Source organism: Cicer arietinum, chromosome 4, assembly GCF_000331145.2.
Source record: "Cicer arietinum cultivar CDC Frontier isolate Library 1 chromosome 4, Cicar.CDCFrontier_v2.0, whole genome shotgun sequence".
Lineage (NCBI taxonomy): Eukaryota > Viridiplantae > Streptophyta > Magnoliopsida > Fabales > Fabaceae > Cicer > Cicer arietinum.
The window spans coordinates 52,307,582-52,326,993 of record NC_021163.2 but is presented as its reverse complement, the minus strand read 5'-3'; the positions used below and the strand labels follow the sequence as shown (position 1 = coordinate 52,326,993).

General features: G+C 30.7%; 1 protein-coding gene and 1 pseudogene across 1 annotated transcript; both read left to right on the top strand.

The window, feature by feature from the left end:
- Nucleotides 1-775: 775 nt before the first annotated feature.
- LOC101501909 (uncharacterized) lies at nt 776-3,939 on the top strand (annotated as a pseudogene).
- A 2,568-nt stretch (nt 3,940-6,507) lies between these two features.
- Nucleotides 6,508-9,413, top strand: LOC101501280 (uncharacterized). The gene is made up of 7 exons (XM_073367932.1): nt 6,508-6,861; nt 6,938-7,161; nt 7,251-7,415; nt 7,500-7,604; nt 8,763-8,829; nt 8,933-9,028; nt 9,130-9,413. Exons 1-3 carry the CDS (start codon nt 6,559-6,561, stop codon nt 7,375-7,377), a joined length of 654 nt encoding a protein of 217 aa, XP_073224033.1. The 5' UTR covers nt 6,508-6,558; the 3' UTR covers nt 7,378-7,415; nt 7,500-7,604; nt 8,763-8,829; nt 8,933-9,028; nt 9,130-9,413.
- Nucleotides 9,414-19,412: the final 9,999 nt, after the last annotated feature.

Genomic DNA, 19,412 nt, shown 5'->3' with positions numbered 1-19,412 from the left:
GATGCAGTCTTGCACAAGGTGACTAGGCCATATGGCCTAATGGAGTCCACCTAATGAAGAAATCATATAATGTAACTTCACATTTTAATTAGAAATTTTGCATTTTAAAAATTAGCATCGTTTCATTATATAAAAGTTACAGAAAACCATCTATTTGGTAGTTAAACTATTATTCTCTTTAATTTGATCTTCTAACTATGAAAATATATTAAGTAGAAAGTATCTAAGAAACGAAACTGATAAATAATAATAGTTTAATGATTACTTATTGTATATTTTATACTAGTAGTTCATATACTAAATCGAATATTAAAGGTAGTGTAGAAACTAAATATTGATGATTTATTCTATTACTATTATTTATGAAATGTGAATAAATGAGTTGACCTTTTATATAGACCCAATAATTTTATCTGAAGAGTTTATATCAGTAAATGATTAGCTCACGAAAACAAACTTGTGATATCATTTTCCTCTCTTGAATTGCCGACATATATAATTTGATAAGATATGAGTAATAAATAGTAGCTGAACTTTATGTTTTATTATTTTTTTCAATTATTAACATGCATTATCCTATAGCTAACATGCATTACCCTCAAGTTGGATTAAAAAGATAATTACCATATGCACACTATGTAAGCCTTACATTGTAAAAGAAAATACATAATAGATGTGAGAACATAAATAATTAAATTAACTTTTTATGTAGAAATATGATTCTTAAAATGTGATTAAAATCATTTTACCATTGTATTTTTTTCCAGAAGTAGTTATGAATCGCAGTTGGATGAATGCTAATCGTTTGAGTGAAGAGTATGAAAAGGGAGTTGAGGAGTTTTTACAATTTGCTTTAAAAAACTTCCTGAAAGTAAAGGAAGGTTTTATTGTCCTTGTGTTATTTGTTTGAATGAAAATACATTACATTTTGAGGAAATACGAAGTCATCTTATTTGTTATGGGATTGACCTGAACTATATCAGATGGATATGGCATGGTGATTCATTAAACATGTCAAATACCTCAGAAAGAGAGGATGTTAATGTAGATATGAACGATCAACTAGAGGACATGATACATGATGTTGGACAAGAGTCCTTTAATCGTGCATATGTATATGATAATTTGTGTAGTGACAAATAAGAGCCTTTGTATCCGGGATGCACTAACTTCACACGGTTGTCTGCGGTATTGAGATTGTTCAACTTGAAGGCGAGAAATGGCTGGACAGATAAAAGCTTCACTGAATTACTTGAATTGTTGAAAGAAATGCTCCCAGAAGGTAACACATTGCCGAATCGTAACTATGAGGCAAAGAAGTTATTGTGTCCAATGGGCATGGAGTATAGGAAAATACATGCATGCCCTAATGACTGTTTATTGTATAGAAATGAGTTTGAAGAGTTGACTAAGTGTCCTAGGTGTGGACTATCACGCTACAAAATGAAGGATGGTGATTCCATTTATGACGAAAGCTCAAAGAGACCTCATGCGAAGGTGTTATGGTATCTTCCAATAGTTCCAAGGTTCAAACGTTTGTTTGCTAATACAAATGATGCAAAGAATGTAAGATGGCATACCGATGAGAGGAAGCGTGATGGACAACTTCATCACCCAACTGATTCTTTGCAATGGAAGAAAATTGATGATTTGTACCCGGAGTTCGGAAGTGAGCCAAGGAACCTTAGGCTTGGACTTGCTACAGATGGAATGAATCCATATGGAAACTTAAGTAGTAACCATAGTTCATGGCCTGTTCTACTAGTTATCTACAACCTACCTCCTTGGATTTGCATGAAGCGTAAATACATCATGTTATCTATGATGATTTCAGGTCCAAAACAACCTGGAAATGACATAGATGTTTATCTAAGTCCATTGATTGAAGATTTGAGAATGCTTTGGGAAGGTGTTGATGTGTTTGATGGGTATTCTCGTGAATATTTTAAGATGCGTGCAATGCTATTTTGCACCATCAATGACTTTCCTGCATATGGAAACTTGTGTGGCTATAGTGTTAAGGGACAAAAAGCATGTCCTATATGTGAAAAAGGAACATGCTACCAACAATTGAAACATGGAAAAAAAACTGTTTATGTTGGGCATCGAAAATTTCTCAAGTCTAATCATCCATACCGTAAGTTGAGAAAAGCGTTTAATGGACACCAAGAGCATGAAATTTCTCAAAAAGCCTTAACTGGGGAGCAAGTTTATCAACGGGTTAAAGATATAAATGTTATCTTTGGGAAGAACCAAAAACAGACATCTGAGAAAAATATATGGAAGAAGAAGTTTGTGTTCTTTGATCTTCCTTATTGGTCTAGTCTAGATGTAAGACATTGTCTTGATGTGATGCATGTAGAGAAAAATGTGTGTGATAGTGTAATTGGAACACTTCTCAACATTCATGGGAAAACAAAGGATGGCTTAAATTCTCGTCTAGATATGGGTATACGACAACAATTAGCTCCACAATCAACAGGTAAACGAACATATTTGCCTCCTGCTTGTCATACATTGTCAAAAAAGGAGAAGAGATGCTTTTGTGAGTGTTTAAGGGGAATAAAAGTTCCACATGGCTACTCCTCAAATGTCAAGAGTCTTGTGTCAATGAAAGATTTGAAATTAGTTGGCTTAAAGTCTCATGATTGCCACATTTTGATGCAACAACTACTACCAGTGGCTTTACGTGGCATATTGCCTAAAAAAGTAAGAGAAGACTTAACTAGGTTGTGTTTATTCTTCAACGCTATTTGTAGCAAAGTCATTGATCCTCAAAAATTACATGAGTTGGAAAATGAAGTTGTTATTATCTTGTGCCAACTAGAGATGTATTTTCCTCCTTTTTTTGACATCATGGTTCATTTAATTGTTCATTTAGTTAGGGAGATTAAATCATGTGGTCCTGTTTATTTGAGGTGGATGTATCCATTCGAGCGTTACATGAAGATTTTAATAGGATATGTGAAGAACCCACACCGTCCTGAAGCATCTATTGTTGAAAGGTACATAGCAGAAGAGGTTATTGAGTTTTGTTCTGACTATATGTCAAAAGCAGAAGCCAAAGGAATTCCTAGATCTCGTCATGAGGGAACATGTGTGAGTAATGGTATACGAGGCTTAAAACTTAAGAGCATGGGATGAGAGGAAGTACTTCAAGCACATTTGTATATATTGAATAACACTGATGAGGTTCAACCTTACCTTTCTACTCATAAAAGCATTGTGAAGGAAAATTATCCTAAAATGAATGAAAAATGGTTGCTGAATAAGCATAACAAGACTTTCTTAAAATGGTTTAAAGAAACCATTTTAACCAACAATACAACTTCTGATGCACTAAAATGGCTAGCAAATGGGCCTCACTTTGATGTCATAACTTGGACTGGCTACGATATCAATAATTTTACATTCTACACAAAAAGTCAAGATGACAGTAGTACCATGCAAAATAGTGGGGTTATGGTCGTAGCCGAGTCCATGTATTTCTCTAGTTCAAAAGATAAAAACCCTGTTACAGCATCCATACCTTACTTTGGGACCATTGAAGAGATTTGGGATGTCGATTTTATTAAATTTAAAGTGCCTGTTTTTAAATGTAAATGGATTGACATCAATAATGGTGTTAAAATTGATGAATTTGGTTTTACATTGGTGGACCTTGAAAAGGTAGCGTATAAAGATGAGCCTTTTATTATGGCATCCCAAGCAAAACAAGTGTTTTATGTTAGTGATTCTTCTAACAAAAAATGGTCAGTGGTTCTCCAAGGTAAAAGTTTTCATGGACCAAATGAAAGTCTAGATTCAACGCTAGATGTTTTTGAGACTCCTCCATTCTCACAACGAATACTTACTTTCGTTGAAGAAACTATAGTGGACGATGAGTATGCCACTCGTGATGATCATCAAGAAGGCATATGGGAGAATATTCAAACATAAGACTTGTAAGAAATAAAACGATAATAATGATAATTTATCTTAATAAATTTTACATTATCTGCAATATTTACTTTGATAGTTTATAGTTTTTACCAATATATGATATGATTGCCTATTATTATTTTTCTCCATTATTTTGAAATATTATTAACCATTATTATTCTTTTTTAAAAAGGACACATGAATAATTCTTCAGCTCATTCGCAAAGTGTGGAGGGTACTCAATCTACACAAAGAAATGGTAGGCGTGGTACACGTATGACAAAGTTGAAACGTAAATATATGATAGGTAAGAAGTTATCAATTGATTTATATCCATTGACTGGATTACCTTCGGGGATAAATAGAAAAAACTTTAAGGGTCATGTTGCTTCCCTTGCTCGAAGCTTTGTCAGTATTTTGGTGGATAATTGGGATGACGTAGATAGCGACTTGAAAAATCAGATATGGGAAGCTATTAAGGTACTTGTTGTTTTGTGAATATTTTAGTATATATATGATTTCGTAAGTATATTGTAATGCCATACACTAACTCCTCCATTGGTTTTGTAATGTAGGTGAAATGGGATGTTCCTGATTCTGATTTTTTGAAAAAGAAATGGATTTCATATGCTGGTGAACGTTGGAGGGCATTTCAAATTAGTTTAGAATCTAGATATATAAATGGTGGGAATTTGAGTCACAAGTCTCCTCTTAAGGCATATACTTATCTTGATAAGGACATATGGAAGACGTTTGTTCAGAAGCGGCAAGATCCTTCCTTTGTGGTTAGCTAGATTTATAATTTAATTTCTTTTAATAATTTATTTCTAGTATTACATTTAATTGGTACATTACTTATAATAGGAGAAACGAAAGAAGGCACAAGTGATCCAATCTCATAATAAATACCCTCACCTAATGTCTCGTGGGGGATATGAGTTGCTTACTGAAATATTGATCAATGAAAAAATAAAGCAAAGACAAGAATCATCTGGAAATTCAATACTTGCACCTCCATCTCCACCATCACGCCATGAAAAATGGAAGAGAGCCCGACAAAAGCCATTGGGAGATTACTCATCAGAAGATGCTCGTGTCATTGCAAAAAAAATTGTAAGTAATTGTGTAATCAATTATTAATTTAAACTAATAATCATTGGTGATTTGTTCTTGCAAATGATTGGTTGTTGGAATTTAAGTGTGAGTAACTAATTCTACATTGATTAGATATGAGCTAAATGAAAGATATATATTGATTAGATAACCTTAATTGTGTTTATATTGAATCCAAGGTAACACAAGTAGTTCAAGTGATCAATGGTAGTGGTTTCATAAACTAGCCCTGGTTGAAATGGTTCAGATGTTGTTATTTCTCTGCTCCATAGTCATAAGGTGTTGCAACTGACCCCGAATCTGTGGTAATTGGAGCATTCATATTGTTAATTTGATTTGCTGCATTTAGAAAAAATATGTCAGCAGGTGGTTATATATTCTTTTTAGATGATTAATATAAAATAATTTGATTTGCTGAATCTGTGGTTGTTCTGTTTGTTGGTAGCTGTTAGTTCTATGTTATATAAATAGGACTAGCCTCCCTTAGGAAGTTAGGCTTTTACTTGGTCTAAACTTGTAAACTAGTTTTTAAGGGATAAGGATCCATGTATCTTTTTCTATTTTATCAATAAAACTAGTTCAAAGCTTCGTCTAGTATATCAAGGTTAGGTTTTGCAAGTCCCTAACAGAGTACACAAACCCCAACAATTTGAAAACGAATAATCAGGAAAACATTTATAGATAAAACCACAAAAACAAATGGTGCAAGTCAGGAAATCAGAATGAGCACTTACCTTCAATACTACCAATACATGCTTCAAGAAAAATATATTTTCATCTCCATTAAGCCCAACCCTTCTATTAACTGAGATAAGAGATGATAACCATGAAATAAAGAACAATGTTTCACTAGATGACGAGCCATCTTTTGCACTTTAATGGATTTCTTTATAACCTGCACAGAAAATAAGAAAGCCATACATTATATTGGTAGAAGATACTCAAAGGAGTACAACCAAAGTAAGAATCACAGGTAAAATGCAGATTTCATCATACATCATAACATCCCAAACAATTTAAATTTTATGGGATTCTTTTTTAAGATTAAAAAAATTTACTAGATAACTTACTGGGTAAAATTTTAATTTCCACCTGTTAATTTTTAGTTTTTACTTGTGAATCATAAAATTATATATTCTTTTTATATCTTATAAATATTTTCATCTCCATTAAGCCTAACTTCAATATGTCTTTTATATTAATCATTTAAAAAACATTAATTAAATCTTATAAATTATATATTCTTTTTATATCTTGTAGGATTCCTTGGTTGAACAAATGTCTCAAGGAACCTTTGTTCCACATGGACGTACATATATCTTGACAACGACCATTGGGAAACCTGAGCACCCTGGTCGTGTTCGTGCTGTTGGTCGAGGTGTGGGGATTCGATAATACTTTGGATCACGTTCTCATTATGCGTCTACCCCACCAACTTTCAGTAGCCACCAAATAGAGGAGCTTATTAACGTAATTAAAAATAAAGTGTTGTTGGAGCTATCACAACAAAATCCAAATTTGTTCATGAAGAGAAGTTGTTTTGTTGAACTACCTATACCAGAGGATGAGGACAATGATATTCCAGAACAGTGTAAATTGTATGTTGATAATAATGATTTTGTAGTATCATGTGATGATGCGTACAAGTTGGGGCCCACCTTACACAGTCAGTTGTTAGATAATGATATGGTTAGGGTGTTGGTTACCAAGGTTTTAGATGCAAATGCTCAAGTACCTATACCCACTGATGAGGTGACAACAGTTGGTCATGCTTCAAATACTTTCATTCAATGGCCAAAAAGACTTTTGCGGCTTGTTTCTGATAAGGTATTCATTACTTATGCCTTTTCTATTTACACTTGAAATATTTTAAATGACTAATAATTTATCTTTAATTATTTAGGAGGTTGACATATTTATGAAAGTTGACGTTCCACTCAAAAAATCTGAATCTCAACTAGATTGTATTCAACAATTGTTGTTAAAGTCGATGAGTATATCATTGTCTATAGAGCTAAAATTGGAACATGAGACAAGTGAAGTGTTTGTACTTGGACAAAGCGATATAGTGGAGTTGTGTATGGGTAATCGAGAGTTGTGCATCACTATTATACAAATATGGTTGACGTAAGTACATTTAATTTGTAAAATTAGTAAAAAAATTAATTTCATTTATAACAAATACTTATTTTAATTTATTTATTTTAATATCTTAGATATATGCATCGCCTTTGTATTGACTTGGGCAAGAGTGACGTGTATGGATTCATTGATCCGTGTTTCATTCGGAGTGAATATTATTCTATTGGGGCTCAAAAGTACATACAAAATAAGTTGCAGTAGGATCAAAAAGAGTGTTATCTATTACCTTATCTCAACAAGTAAGTAAAATTTTATTATAATTTATCCATTACAAGTTTATAACATAAATGTACTTAACATTTTTACCTTTTTGCACAATGTAGTTGTCATTGGCAATTGCTCGTTATTTGTCCTAAGAAGAATACTATAGTCTTCCTATGTTCGTTGGGATGGAAACCAAATAAAAATATCACGCACATCGTCGATTTGTAAGTGTTTATTGTATTTCCGGTATATGTATTTCAAATGCACATTAAAACATGTTATTTAGCTTGAAATACTAAACATTATCTTCTATGGTCAATCCAATCTTGGATTATGAGGTTAATAATTATGAGGTTAATAGGAAGAAGAACAGAAACAATCATAGTTTTCCATTAACAGAATATGCAATCATTCTTCAAACAGGCACACGAATGGCCTCTCATATATATTCATTAGTGGTCAAGAAGTACGCTCACGTTTGCCAAAAACTTAGCAGCTATGACTTCTTAAGGTCTCTTACTAGTATTTAAAACTTATATCTTGCAAATATGCCAATTTAGCTAAAATATTATTCTTTTCAACTTCATAATTTCTCCAACGGAGAACATGAATACAAGTCACTTCCTTGAATCTTCATTATAACATATTACATAAAGTATACACGGTCTCAGCTAAATACAGCATAAAGTGAGATATGGTGTTGGTTAGTATATCCAATTTTTTCAGATATTAAGTAATATATAACTATTACACTGAAAGACTGGTCCATGTAAGTTTCTGTAATTTTCAGATTATGCAAAACCAATTCAATCATGGAATTATATGACTTTATAATACCCCTTCCCACTCTAAATAATACAAAATAACAGTATAGAACCCCTACAGTTTAGAAAGTGTGCCACTAATGTGAAGTTAGATGGAAGGCGTAAATGTTTTTTCTATAAAATAAGCCACAACATTGATAATAAAGTATGCAACTCAGTGTCTAACAAATCCATAGGAATTTCCTTAAAAAGCCAAAGTACCCATACGACCTAAAACTCATCAGAACAGACATCTCTTAATCCTCAATGTCAAGCATATAAATGATAATCATAATACATATAGAAAGCTCCCAACAAAATACCACTAGGCATTTCCATTTTGATCCAGGCCATCTAGCGGGATCCACATCAGTAATTCCAATTATTAATCATGCGAATCTGCATAAAAGAAAGCTGATTAGTATTTCAAGTTTCAATGTTTTTCATCTATATAATGAACAAAATAATAAAACTGTTCCAATTGCATTCATTAAAACATGTTATTTTATTTATTTATATGCTAATTCATTTCTATGTGATTTTATTTGCTACACTTTAATGAATGTTTTATTTTTGTAGAGCTTTGGGTGAATATAATAAGTCGCGAAGATTAAGAAAGAACAAGCTCACATGGAACATTCCCATTGTAAGTTGTTTAGATTATATATATAGAATTTCAATTATAATTTATATGTTTTTATCTATATAATATTTACTCATTATGATTTACATATAATATTCAATTTTAGTGTCAAAGACAACCTAAAGGTTATGAGTGTGGTTACTACATTATGATACATATGTTGAACATTGTATCTAGTGGTCTTGTTGATTCATGGATGCGGGTATGTGATAGATTTTTTCAAAGTTAGTATTAATTAACTACTTATGATTTTTATGGTCACATGATTTAGATAACTTTGTTATTTCAATGTTTATAATTCAGATATTTGGAGAATCAAAACCATTCGAAGATGAAGAAATGATGAATGTCCAACAACGTTGTGCAAACTTGATTCTTGAACTAATAGAAAATGTTTGAAGCACTTGGATCATTTTAGTATCTTTAGACTGTTAATAGAAGATAATGTCTTTTTTTTAACTAGTGAATATTATGTAGCTCTAAATTTGATAATTTAGATTTTGTAAAAAAATTATGACTCATTGTCATTGATTTTTAAATGTAAAGCTTCGTATGAAGTTTTGTGTTTTATGGTTGAATGAGAAATTCTAGTTAATAATGTAATATGTGAAATTATGAGGATGCGTATGTAAAGGGTGAAAGTTATAAAGAACAAAAAATTAAAAAGTTAATTATTTAAATCAATTGGCTCATCGATAAAATAAACAATTTTGAATATGACTTGTAATATTGGTTCAAATTTAACCGATGTAATAAATCAATTTTGAATTTGACTTGTTATATTGGTTCAAATTTAACCGATCTAATAAATCATTTTTGAATGTGACTTGTTACATCTATTATTTTAACTGATTTAATAATTAACTATTTATTACAATGCTTGATGTTAGATCGGATAAGAAATCGATCTAACAAGTACATAAGAACCGATCTAACAATGTTTAATTGCACTAGTGATAATAACATAAATAACATAAATATATGAGGTGAATTCAGTCTTCTAACATCAAGATGCTAAATTCATATTTCATTCACGACAATTTTATAATGGTAATTAATGTCATTTTGATTAATAAAAATATCTCAATCCCATTTTTTATTTTAAAAATATAATGGATGAAACTTTACATAACCGGTAACCTTTATTTATCTATCATGGACCAATAATTAATTGGACCATTCTAAAACAAACTAACATCATGTATTTTTTTTACATCTCAACCAACAAATTAGAAGGCATTCTTAATCAATGATGGATTGCGCACTTTACACATAGTTTTTAAGGGAATATTTTTCGACATGGTGAATCCTGTCAATTTTTTCTTCACCAATTATTTTCCACTCAAAACACTGAATCAATAAGGCTAAAGTTACAACGTTATTAGGATGTAATAGTATTTTAAAAAAGAGGACCACTATTTAATACAACATTACAACGTTAACTCACCAAAAACATAAAATTTTATTATTTCTTGATTTGGTAGAGTACCTACCACGTTAAAAGGTAGTATTTCTTTTCAAAAATATTATGATGCACAAGATCAAAATATCAAAATACTACTTTAGTAATTTTACTATTTGTAAATGCATTATCGAAATATTTGTAACTTGACTAACTAATTTTTGATCCGTATTCATTACTAAAATTGTAAAATTATCAAACTATTTTTAACTTGACTAACTAATTATTTAAATTTTATGTGCTAATACTTTTTGCTGTTACCAAAAGAGGGTGAATGTTTTTTATGTAATTATAACAAAATAGAATTTTATTAGAAAATATATGATATATGTATACATTTTCAAATTTATGTGTACTACATATAGAAATCTGCTATTACCAAATATCGCAGTATATATATATATATATATATATATATATGTATGTACATATATATATATATATATATGTATATACATATTTTTTCTTGTTCACAAACTTTTTATACAAGTAATGAAAATTTAAAAACTAAAATGATTTACAAATTTTTCATTTTTAATTAATTATTTATAATATATAATCTTTAGTCTTTGATTAAATAAAAAAATTTATCATCAATGAAAATAGAAACAAAACATTAATAAGTCTAAATATATGAAGTATGTATATTTCATATATCTAATTTTTCTTAAGTAATGAACCACGTACTCTAATCCTTTTTACATAGTAAAGCAAATTACAAATCTTGTGACTACATAGAGAGGGCTGCTCCTCTCTTTCCTTCTTTATCTTTTAATTTCAACCATTTTTTAATGTTACATTGCTGAACTTTTCTATTATACTTGTACATGTTTTGATTGTTGATCTATTATACACAAAATTATCACTACGAAGAATAATAAATGAGTAGGAGATGATACAAATTTAAACTATGCTTTTTGTGGCTACTTCACTGTGTATGGCCTTGTTGTTGCTCAAATTCTTCACTTCACTTCTTCAATGTGTATTCACGTGGATGTCTAAAATAAATTTAATATGAAGTCTTTTAAAATTTATTATATAAAATTATTCATAAAATTAAAATAATTGATGTTACATAAATATTTATTTTTCAATTAAAAATTAGATTAACAATATTAAATTTAGATAAATTTATTTTAATTTTAAAAAAGATTAAAATACGAAACTTTTTTATTGAGCAAAATTATTTTTGAAGTATTTTAATCAAATAAAAATTTTATTTTTCATGAACAACTGCTTTAATTACATTGAAAATCATTAAAAATTAAGCAAAAAAACTTATTGATGAAGCAAAAATACAACTTGGGGTCAGCTGTGTTTTACTTTGCAGAGGTTTAGAGGATGATATGCAAAGGACTTCATTCTGATATTTTTTTCAAATTTTGCTTTTTTATTTTTTATTTTTTGTTTTTCTTGTAATAAATTAAAAGTTAAATATCACTTGTGGTCCCTTAACTTAATTTCAGTTAACATTTTAGTCTTTTATCTTTGTTTTTCTTCTCGATTTGGTCTTTTATTTTTAATTTTAAGTCACAATTTGATCTTTTATGTTTTAAAATGTGAACAATGTTATTTTTTTTTTTTTTTACAAAAAATTAATCAAAAGTTTCGAACAAATCCCATAAAATTAATTATCATCCTCAATAAAATGAAAATTTAATCAAATTCATAACTTAAATCTTTAAATAAAATCATATTTTTATCTCTAACAACATCAAATAAAGAATGAAAATATGAGTTTATTTGAAGATTTGAGTTACGAATTTGATGAAATTTGTATTATATTGAAGAATATAATTAATTTTATGGGTTTTTATTGAAAATTTTGAATTTTTGTAAAACAAAAAGGATATAATTGTTGTTGACATTTTAAAACATAAAAGATCAAATTGCCACTTAAAATTAAAATAAAAGATCAAGTCAAGAAAAAAAAAATAACTAAAATGTTAATTGAAATTAAATCAATGGACCACAAGTACTATTTAACATAAATTAAAAGGAATTGGTAAAGAAAACACATAGTAAAGATCTGAACCAATGAGTAGACATATAAATTTTGGACTCTTTTAAAAAGGGCAAAGGTGTACGGAGCTCAATTTAAAGTTTGGCTGAAACATTTGTTTTTACAATAAATGAGCTAAAAGTTTTGAGTACCAAAGAATCTATATCAAATAGTTTGTGAACTTTAAAATTGTCGAAAAAGTTGGACAAAATTGAATATCAACGAAGTGTTTGAAAGCACGCTATTATTTGAGATGTGATTTTTTTATAGTTCAAATTGGACATCAATCTAGTTATATCGAACAAAGTTCTTACATTCAAAATCTCAAAAGAAGTTGGTTCTGGAAGATTAATATATGCCATTATGTTGATATTTGAAAAGACAATTGAATACCCCTTCAAAATGGGTATAAAGCGTAGACTTCAAAACCTCTCTTTATCGAGCTCTCTTAAGCATTGCAGTTGATTTACCAGGATCATGGTACTTGGAACATACAATTAGTGAATTCCACCTTGTTATCACTTGATTCTACCCATATTCTCTAACTCCAGTTCACTATCTCTAGACAAAGTGATTAACTCATTTGGGGCCCTCACAAGAAGGCTAGTTTACTATCTATAGTGCATACCATACTTTTGTTTTTGAAATAGCCTATGATAATGTTAAACAATGGGAAGCCTTAGAGTGATCTTCTACCTCTCTACTCACATTCTTGCTAAATTTACGTTAATTTCAAATGATACTATTTAAGTTGAGGAATACCCATCTTGTATTCGCACTTTTATCGCGACTGGTTTAGTTGACTAATAATTTTTTTTTGTTTTATCAACTAAAAAAAGTTCTGAATATTTCACTCACAAAAAAATTGATTATATCTTATGATGTGGAGTAACACTAAGTGTGTCCATAAAATTATTTGATTTTTGTTCACTTGAGTTGGAGGTCTTCTGCCAACCACATGCTTTGATATAGTCTTAATCTGTTAGATTAAGAGAACATCAAAGTTCATGACCTTTGATTAATCCATCTTGTTGGCCACAGTTCCTTGTCATAATGAATTTAAAATTTATAGACAAATCACTATGACCGTTGAATGGTTCATGTTTTGCGAAGATCTTAAAACATTTTTTAGAGGTTATAGTGTAAGAAAATGATCAATTTGTTTAAAAATTGTGAGCAAATCAACATGACTGTTCAATGCTTATAACTATGTCGCAAACTAATTACTTGTTTAAATCCTTTCTTGAACTACTCAAGTTGATATCTAAACATCCATATACATATTAGAATATTAATTATGTTTTGTTCACATAACTTGATTCTTTTCCATTTATGTTCCTCGCTTTGAATATCTCAGATTTCTTAGTAGTAAAATTTATAAGTTACTACTCAAAATATCATAAAAGAGTGATTAAACAAAAAAAAAGAAGGAAATCCTTTTTAAAAGACAATAATTTAAACAAAATGCATATTGTTGTGAAGTTAAAATTATAAAGTAGAATATTTGTTTGCACAATTATTTACTTATATAATTTTATTCCAAACAAGTTGCTTATGATAATTTCTAGTTTTGAAAGCAAAAGAGTTTGAAACAAAAACAAAAAATAGAAATGAGTTCACAACACAAGACAAATCAAACCGTCTATCAATATTTTCAAGTGATTAATGGTCTTTAGTGTTGCTTGATAAAATGCTCGTTCACAAGAGGTCAAAATCTAATATAAATTGAAGGTACTGAAAAATACAAGAAATGAGGTTTGAATTGTGTTGACCATTTTTAAATTCTTTTCAATAATTTATCTTCAATTAATTACAAACACTTAACACAAGATAAAACATAATTAATTCAAATAAAAAAGTAATTAGATAAGGGATAAGAAAATAGAAATATTTTTATATTAGTTCACAACAACTGTTGCTACATCTAGTGTTTTCTTTACAATGAGATTTTTTCCTAGTATAGTTAGGGACTTAAACCATTAAAATATTATTAACTCAATTTCTTTAGACTTCAAATAAGCTAAGCATTGTTTTTTTGCCTATAATATAATGTTTCTACAGCCAACCAAAAGTACAAGATATGGATTCCTAATGAATTCGAGTTTCACTCGCCTCTTGAGTTGAGTTTGTACAATGTCTCTTAAGGTTCCACGAGTATTACTTACTCTGCATCTCCAGACATTCCACTAGAAACCTTTTAGTCTTCTCAACAATATTGGAAACTGCCTCTTGAGGATTCAATTGTTTGCTTGTCTCTTCAACCTTCACTCTATCACAAAGGAGGTAGCCACTAATAGCATAAATTACACCAAGCTTACAAGTTTGTGTATAACTTAACACAAATTTTGTCGTAGGATTCTAACTCTCGTCGAGAAATTAAAATTATATATATCAATTCAAATATTACAATTCATTCAAGCCTATTGCATTCGTACATGTAGTTGTTTGACATGAACCTATTTGTTCTCGTACATGTAGTTGTTTAACATGAACCTAGTTGTTCTCGTACATGAACCCATTGTAAAACCTGTTGCATTCGTACATGAACCTAGTTGTTTAATTATGTAAGTTTTTAGGCTACTTTGTATTTTCCATACTATCAGATAGGGGTGGACAACGGATCGGGTTGGGCGGGTTCGGACCCAAAATCACCAACCGGACCAATCCGCGGGTACCATTTAATCACCCATTTCCGCCCATGTGAAGATTTAGTGTAGTCGGTTCCCGGATACTCGGTTTAAACGGGTCACTGGTTCGGATCATTCGGGTAATTTTTTTTTTGACTGAATTGGGTCATCTTTAATTTTTTTGACTGAATTGGGTTTTTTTACTTAATTGGTTCTAAAATTTATTTGGTCATCATGTTAATTTTATTAGGCTGCAATAAATTTTCATACTCTTGCCATGTTTTTATTATATATTTTTTTTAAAGACTAATTAACTTATATATATTTTTTTTTCAAAGACTAAGTAACAATTTTATACACACCCTAAATGCATATTATTCTTCAAGCAATTCTGAAGTCCAAATATTAAAGGATTTTGACTTGCTTAGAGTTCCACTATTATAGGTAAAAATAAATATAATTTATTACAATATCAAATAAACATTTTAATTAACATAAACATAAAACAATAACACTATGAACACACTATGAACATTGGTGCATAATAAATCTTTAATAGTTGAATTCAACATGAAGGCTAAGGCTTCTGCATCTGCACATGGAAAACAATAAAACAATTATGATATGTAAATAAATTTAAGAAATAATAAAAATAAGATAATCATTAACATGCAAACTGTTTAAATGAATAGAAACATTATAATATAATTTTAAATAGAAAGTAGAATAAAAAATCGTAATAAATATTATAATCATATATTAAAATCATAAAAGTAACAATCAAAAGCATAATATGTAGATTTCAGTTTAATCAAATAAAAAACAAACATGTGATTATTTTTAGGTTTATTTAATATATATATATATATATAATGAAATAAAAAATATATAAAATCCTAACCTTGTTCTTCTATATGAGATCCTGTGACTTTGAGCTTTCAACCAAGAAAGTATGGTTCGATCCATGGCTTCACAAGATAAAAAATACATGTTAGTCAAATCACATGTTAAGAAACAGAAATGCCGAACATAAATTAAAAAAAAAAAACCTAACAAAAATCATAACCTTTTAAAGAATACTTTTTATTAGTGACTTCGAGTTTTCTTCTATGTCTATTATTCTCAATCTCTCCATTTACGATTGTGAGATGAGATAGAGAGGGAAATAAAGCAACAAAAGGTTAATCAATATGAGATCTGAGAATGGATGATGAGATCAAAATATTCAGAGGAATAAGTAAGAATGAAGCCTAAGGAGAGGAAGACGAAAGGATGAAGATGGTGTTCTCATGGAGAGAGTGAGATGGTAATCTGGATTCAAGCGACTAGGGTTTGTTAGGGTTGATGGTATCAATGCTATTTATAGTGGACACAAATATGTTGAGCCAGTCTCGAATTTGGGCCAAATAGGAGCATTACGTTTTTGGTTCGGGCGGGTTCGGTTACCGACGGCCCAAAATGTTTCACCTGCATCCGCCCGCCCATATCTGTTTATATCCGTTGACTTTTTCCGTCAAATCCATTGACCTGATTTCACCCGCCCATTTGCACGCGGGCCATGCAGATCGGGCGGTTTTGGGCCGGTTTGGATTTTTTGTCCAGGCCTACTATCAGACATCTTGCTTCAGTTTATATGTTGTAGAATCACATAATCTTCACTCAGATGAAATAAATATACTCTGTCAGAGGAATCTTCTTGTTTCGTTGATGTTTTGCTAATTCTTCTTGGTTGGTATTCAAGATGGAGTCAATTTTTTTGTTGTTGCGAAAACATACACAAGCGCGGTTATAAACTCCACTAACCGCTCCCCGCTTTATGAGTTCATCCCATGTTGCAAGTCTTTGTAACAATAATCTCCACCCAAAAACCGGCACATTTGAGGGCGATGATGTCTGCCAAAGAATATTCCAAGCTTTCTTCATTCGTAGATTAAGGATGTGTGAATTCTGCATTTCTCTAAAAACTATGTAGCAAGACTTAACACTATATCCATACAAAGTGTTTGGGATCCTCTTCCACTCATGATAGCTATTTGGGTTCTGATAGACCTCATTTAGAAGAACCTGCAACTCTTGTAATTGCTCTCTACCTAATTTATCTAGAGAAACATCAGCTCCAAATTCCCAAATCCAGTGTGAGTTGATCCAATCCCTCATGTCCTTTATGCAGCCAAGATTTTTTGATGACTGAGAGAACAACTTTGGAACACAAGTCCTGCAATGACATATTACCAAACCAACGACCCCTCCAAAAGTAAACAAATTCACATTTCTTGAATTAAATACTAATGTTATTTGAAAACTAAGCATAATCATTTGTGATATCATTGCCATTGGATATTAAATCTCTCTACCACGGAGAATCTCTTTGGCTAAAAATGGGACTGCTTCAATTTAGAATATTGAAAGGAAGAGGTCCATACATGTAAGCCAGATGTTTCGACCATAGTAGATTATCCTGCAAAATGTGTCACTTCCATTTACTATGAAGTGATATATTGAATAGTTCGATTTTACTCTTAACCCACCCTCGCACTTTGATTTTACTCTTAACCCACCCTTTACATCCTTATTACGCCAAATCCTTGCCACTATATCATCATTCATACTCTTGCAAGAGACATAGGTCGAACAAACCTCTGGTAATGAATTACTGTAATCTCCTTTGTTTGGACACATTGCAATATTCTATAATATTTTATGATAGGATTACTCATTGAGCACCTCGTTCATGAATTTGTCATCTTGATATCTGTTATCCATGGCAAATATTTGTATGTATTAGTTGTCATCAATGTCCACATCTTTGCTATGATTTATGCAAAATTTCTTGTTACCCTGATGTATATGAAATTCAAAAATTGAATCACAATAAAGAAGACAACCACCAAAGAAGTCAATTTCCCTTTGCGACTCAAATTGAGAGGTACCAAACTTAGATTGCTCAAGTCTTGATGTAGAAGGAAGGTTTACCAAGGCACACCAAATCTCTTAATGTGTTGATCGAATTACATAAAGACTCAATCCTATTGGGACGAGTTGCGATTTGTTGATCCAAATTTGGTTGAACACCATATTATTTATTGAGTAAGGTAGGGGATATTGGCAATTGAATGAACAATATCAAGTTTATGTCATGATCTTGTCTTATTTGTAAGTCAAAATCTAAGTACACTCTATTTTATCCAAATTGGAATTGTACAACCTTTCAAATATTTGCAAAGTGGTTATTAACTTTTCTTTATTTATATATATATATATATATATATATATATATATATATATATATATATATTTTGAGTTTGATTGTAGTGAATTAAATCATAAAATGAATCTTCAAACAATTGATAGAACTTGATAACTTAAAATGCAAGAATTTAATGAAGTAATTACGAAGATCCTACACCTTTCAACCCATTTCAAAGCTATGATCCTACACCTAGGGGACTGAATCTGACTTCAATAATTCACTATGACTTGAGAAAATTACAGTCATGAGAGCTTGTGAACAATTCATCATCATTCCCTTGTGTTACCCCCACACTAGTGTTTGATTTTTCTCAATTTTCTCTATCCCAAAATGCTTCTGGATGAATTAGTTAGTTTCGTTGAATTACATGTGAGAGGTTTTATATATTGGCCATTAGGAGTTACTAAATTGTTACAACTAATCAACTCTAATTGTCAAATATCTAGCTCCACTGACTAGCTCGAATGTAAGACCCATAATTTTAAAGTACCATTTATGTATTTTTGGTGTATTTTGGATTTTGGCTCGGAGGCTTTTAAGCCAAAGTTAATAATATTTTGGAGTTTTATAATCAAAAAGATATTTTGATGCCAATTAAAATTTCTCGTCGATAAATAAATTGAAATTAACTGCGATGAATCCTTTACGGATAATTTAATGCGTTTCGGGTGAAACGGTAATTTAACAAATATCTAGATATTTGGAGATATTTGTTAAGTTATATTTATTATCTATATATGTTTGTTTGGAGGGAAAAAGAAAGGAAAACTAGAAGGAAGGAAAAGGAAAAGAAAATAGTATAAAAGGAAGGAAGGAAAAAGGAAGAAAGGAAAAACTAAGGAAAGAAAAAGAAAGGAAAGAAAATCGCCAATTTCCACCTCCTTCCTCTGAGCCGTGAACCGATTTCCCTCCTTCTCCCGTTTTCATTTTCGTCGCTTTCTTTTCTTCAAAACTAGTAACCCAAGGTTGGGTGAGAGTTAGAACAAGGATTTCGCAACTCCACTCTTCCTCTTTGATTCGAAAACGAAGAAAAACGGTATTTGAGATCCAAACACAAACCCCTCCGTTTCTTCTAGATCCAAACCTCATTTCTCGAAGAGATAGAAGGGAAAGTTGCTCACTACCACGCCACGGTGCTAGGGCACCAATTTGGAGGCGACGTTGCGAGCGAAGATTTTTACCGGTTTTACTCGCGGTACCCGAAACCCACGTTAAAGCTAACGTTAAGGTAAGGGCTCCTTCCAA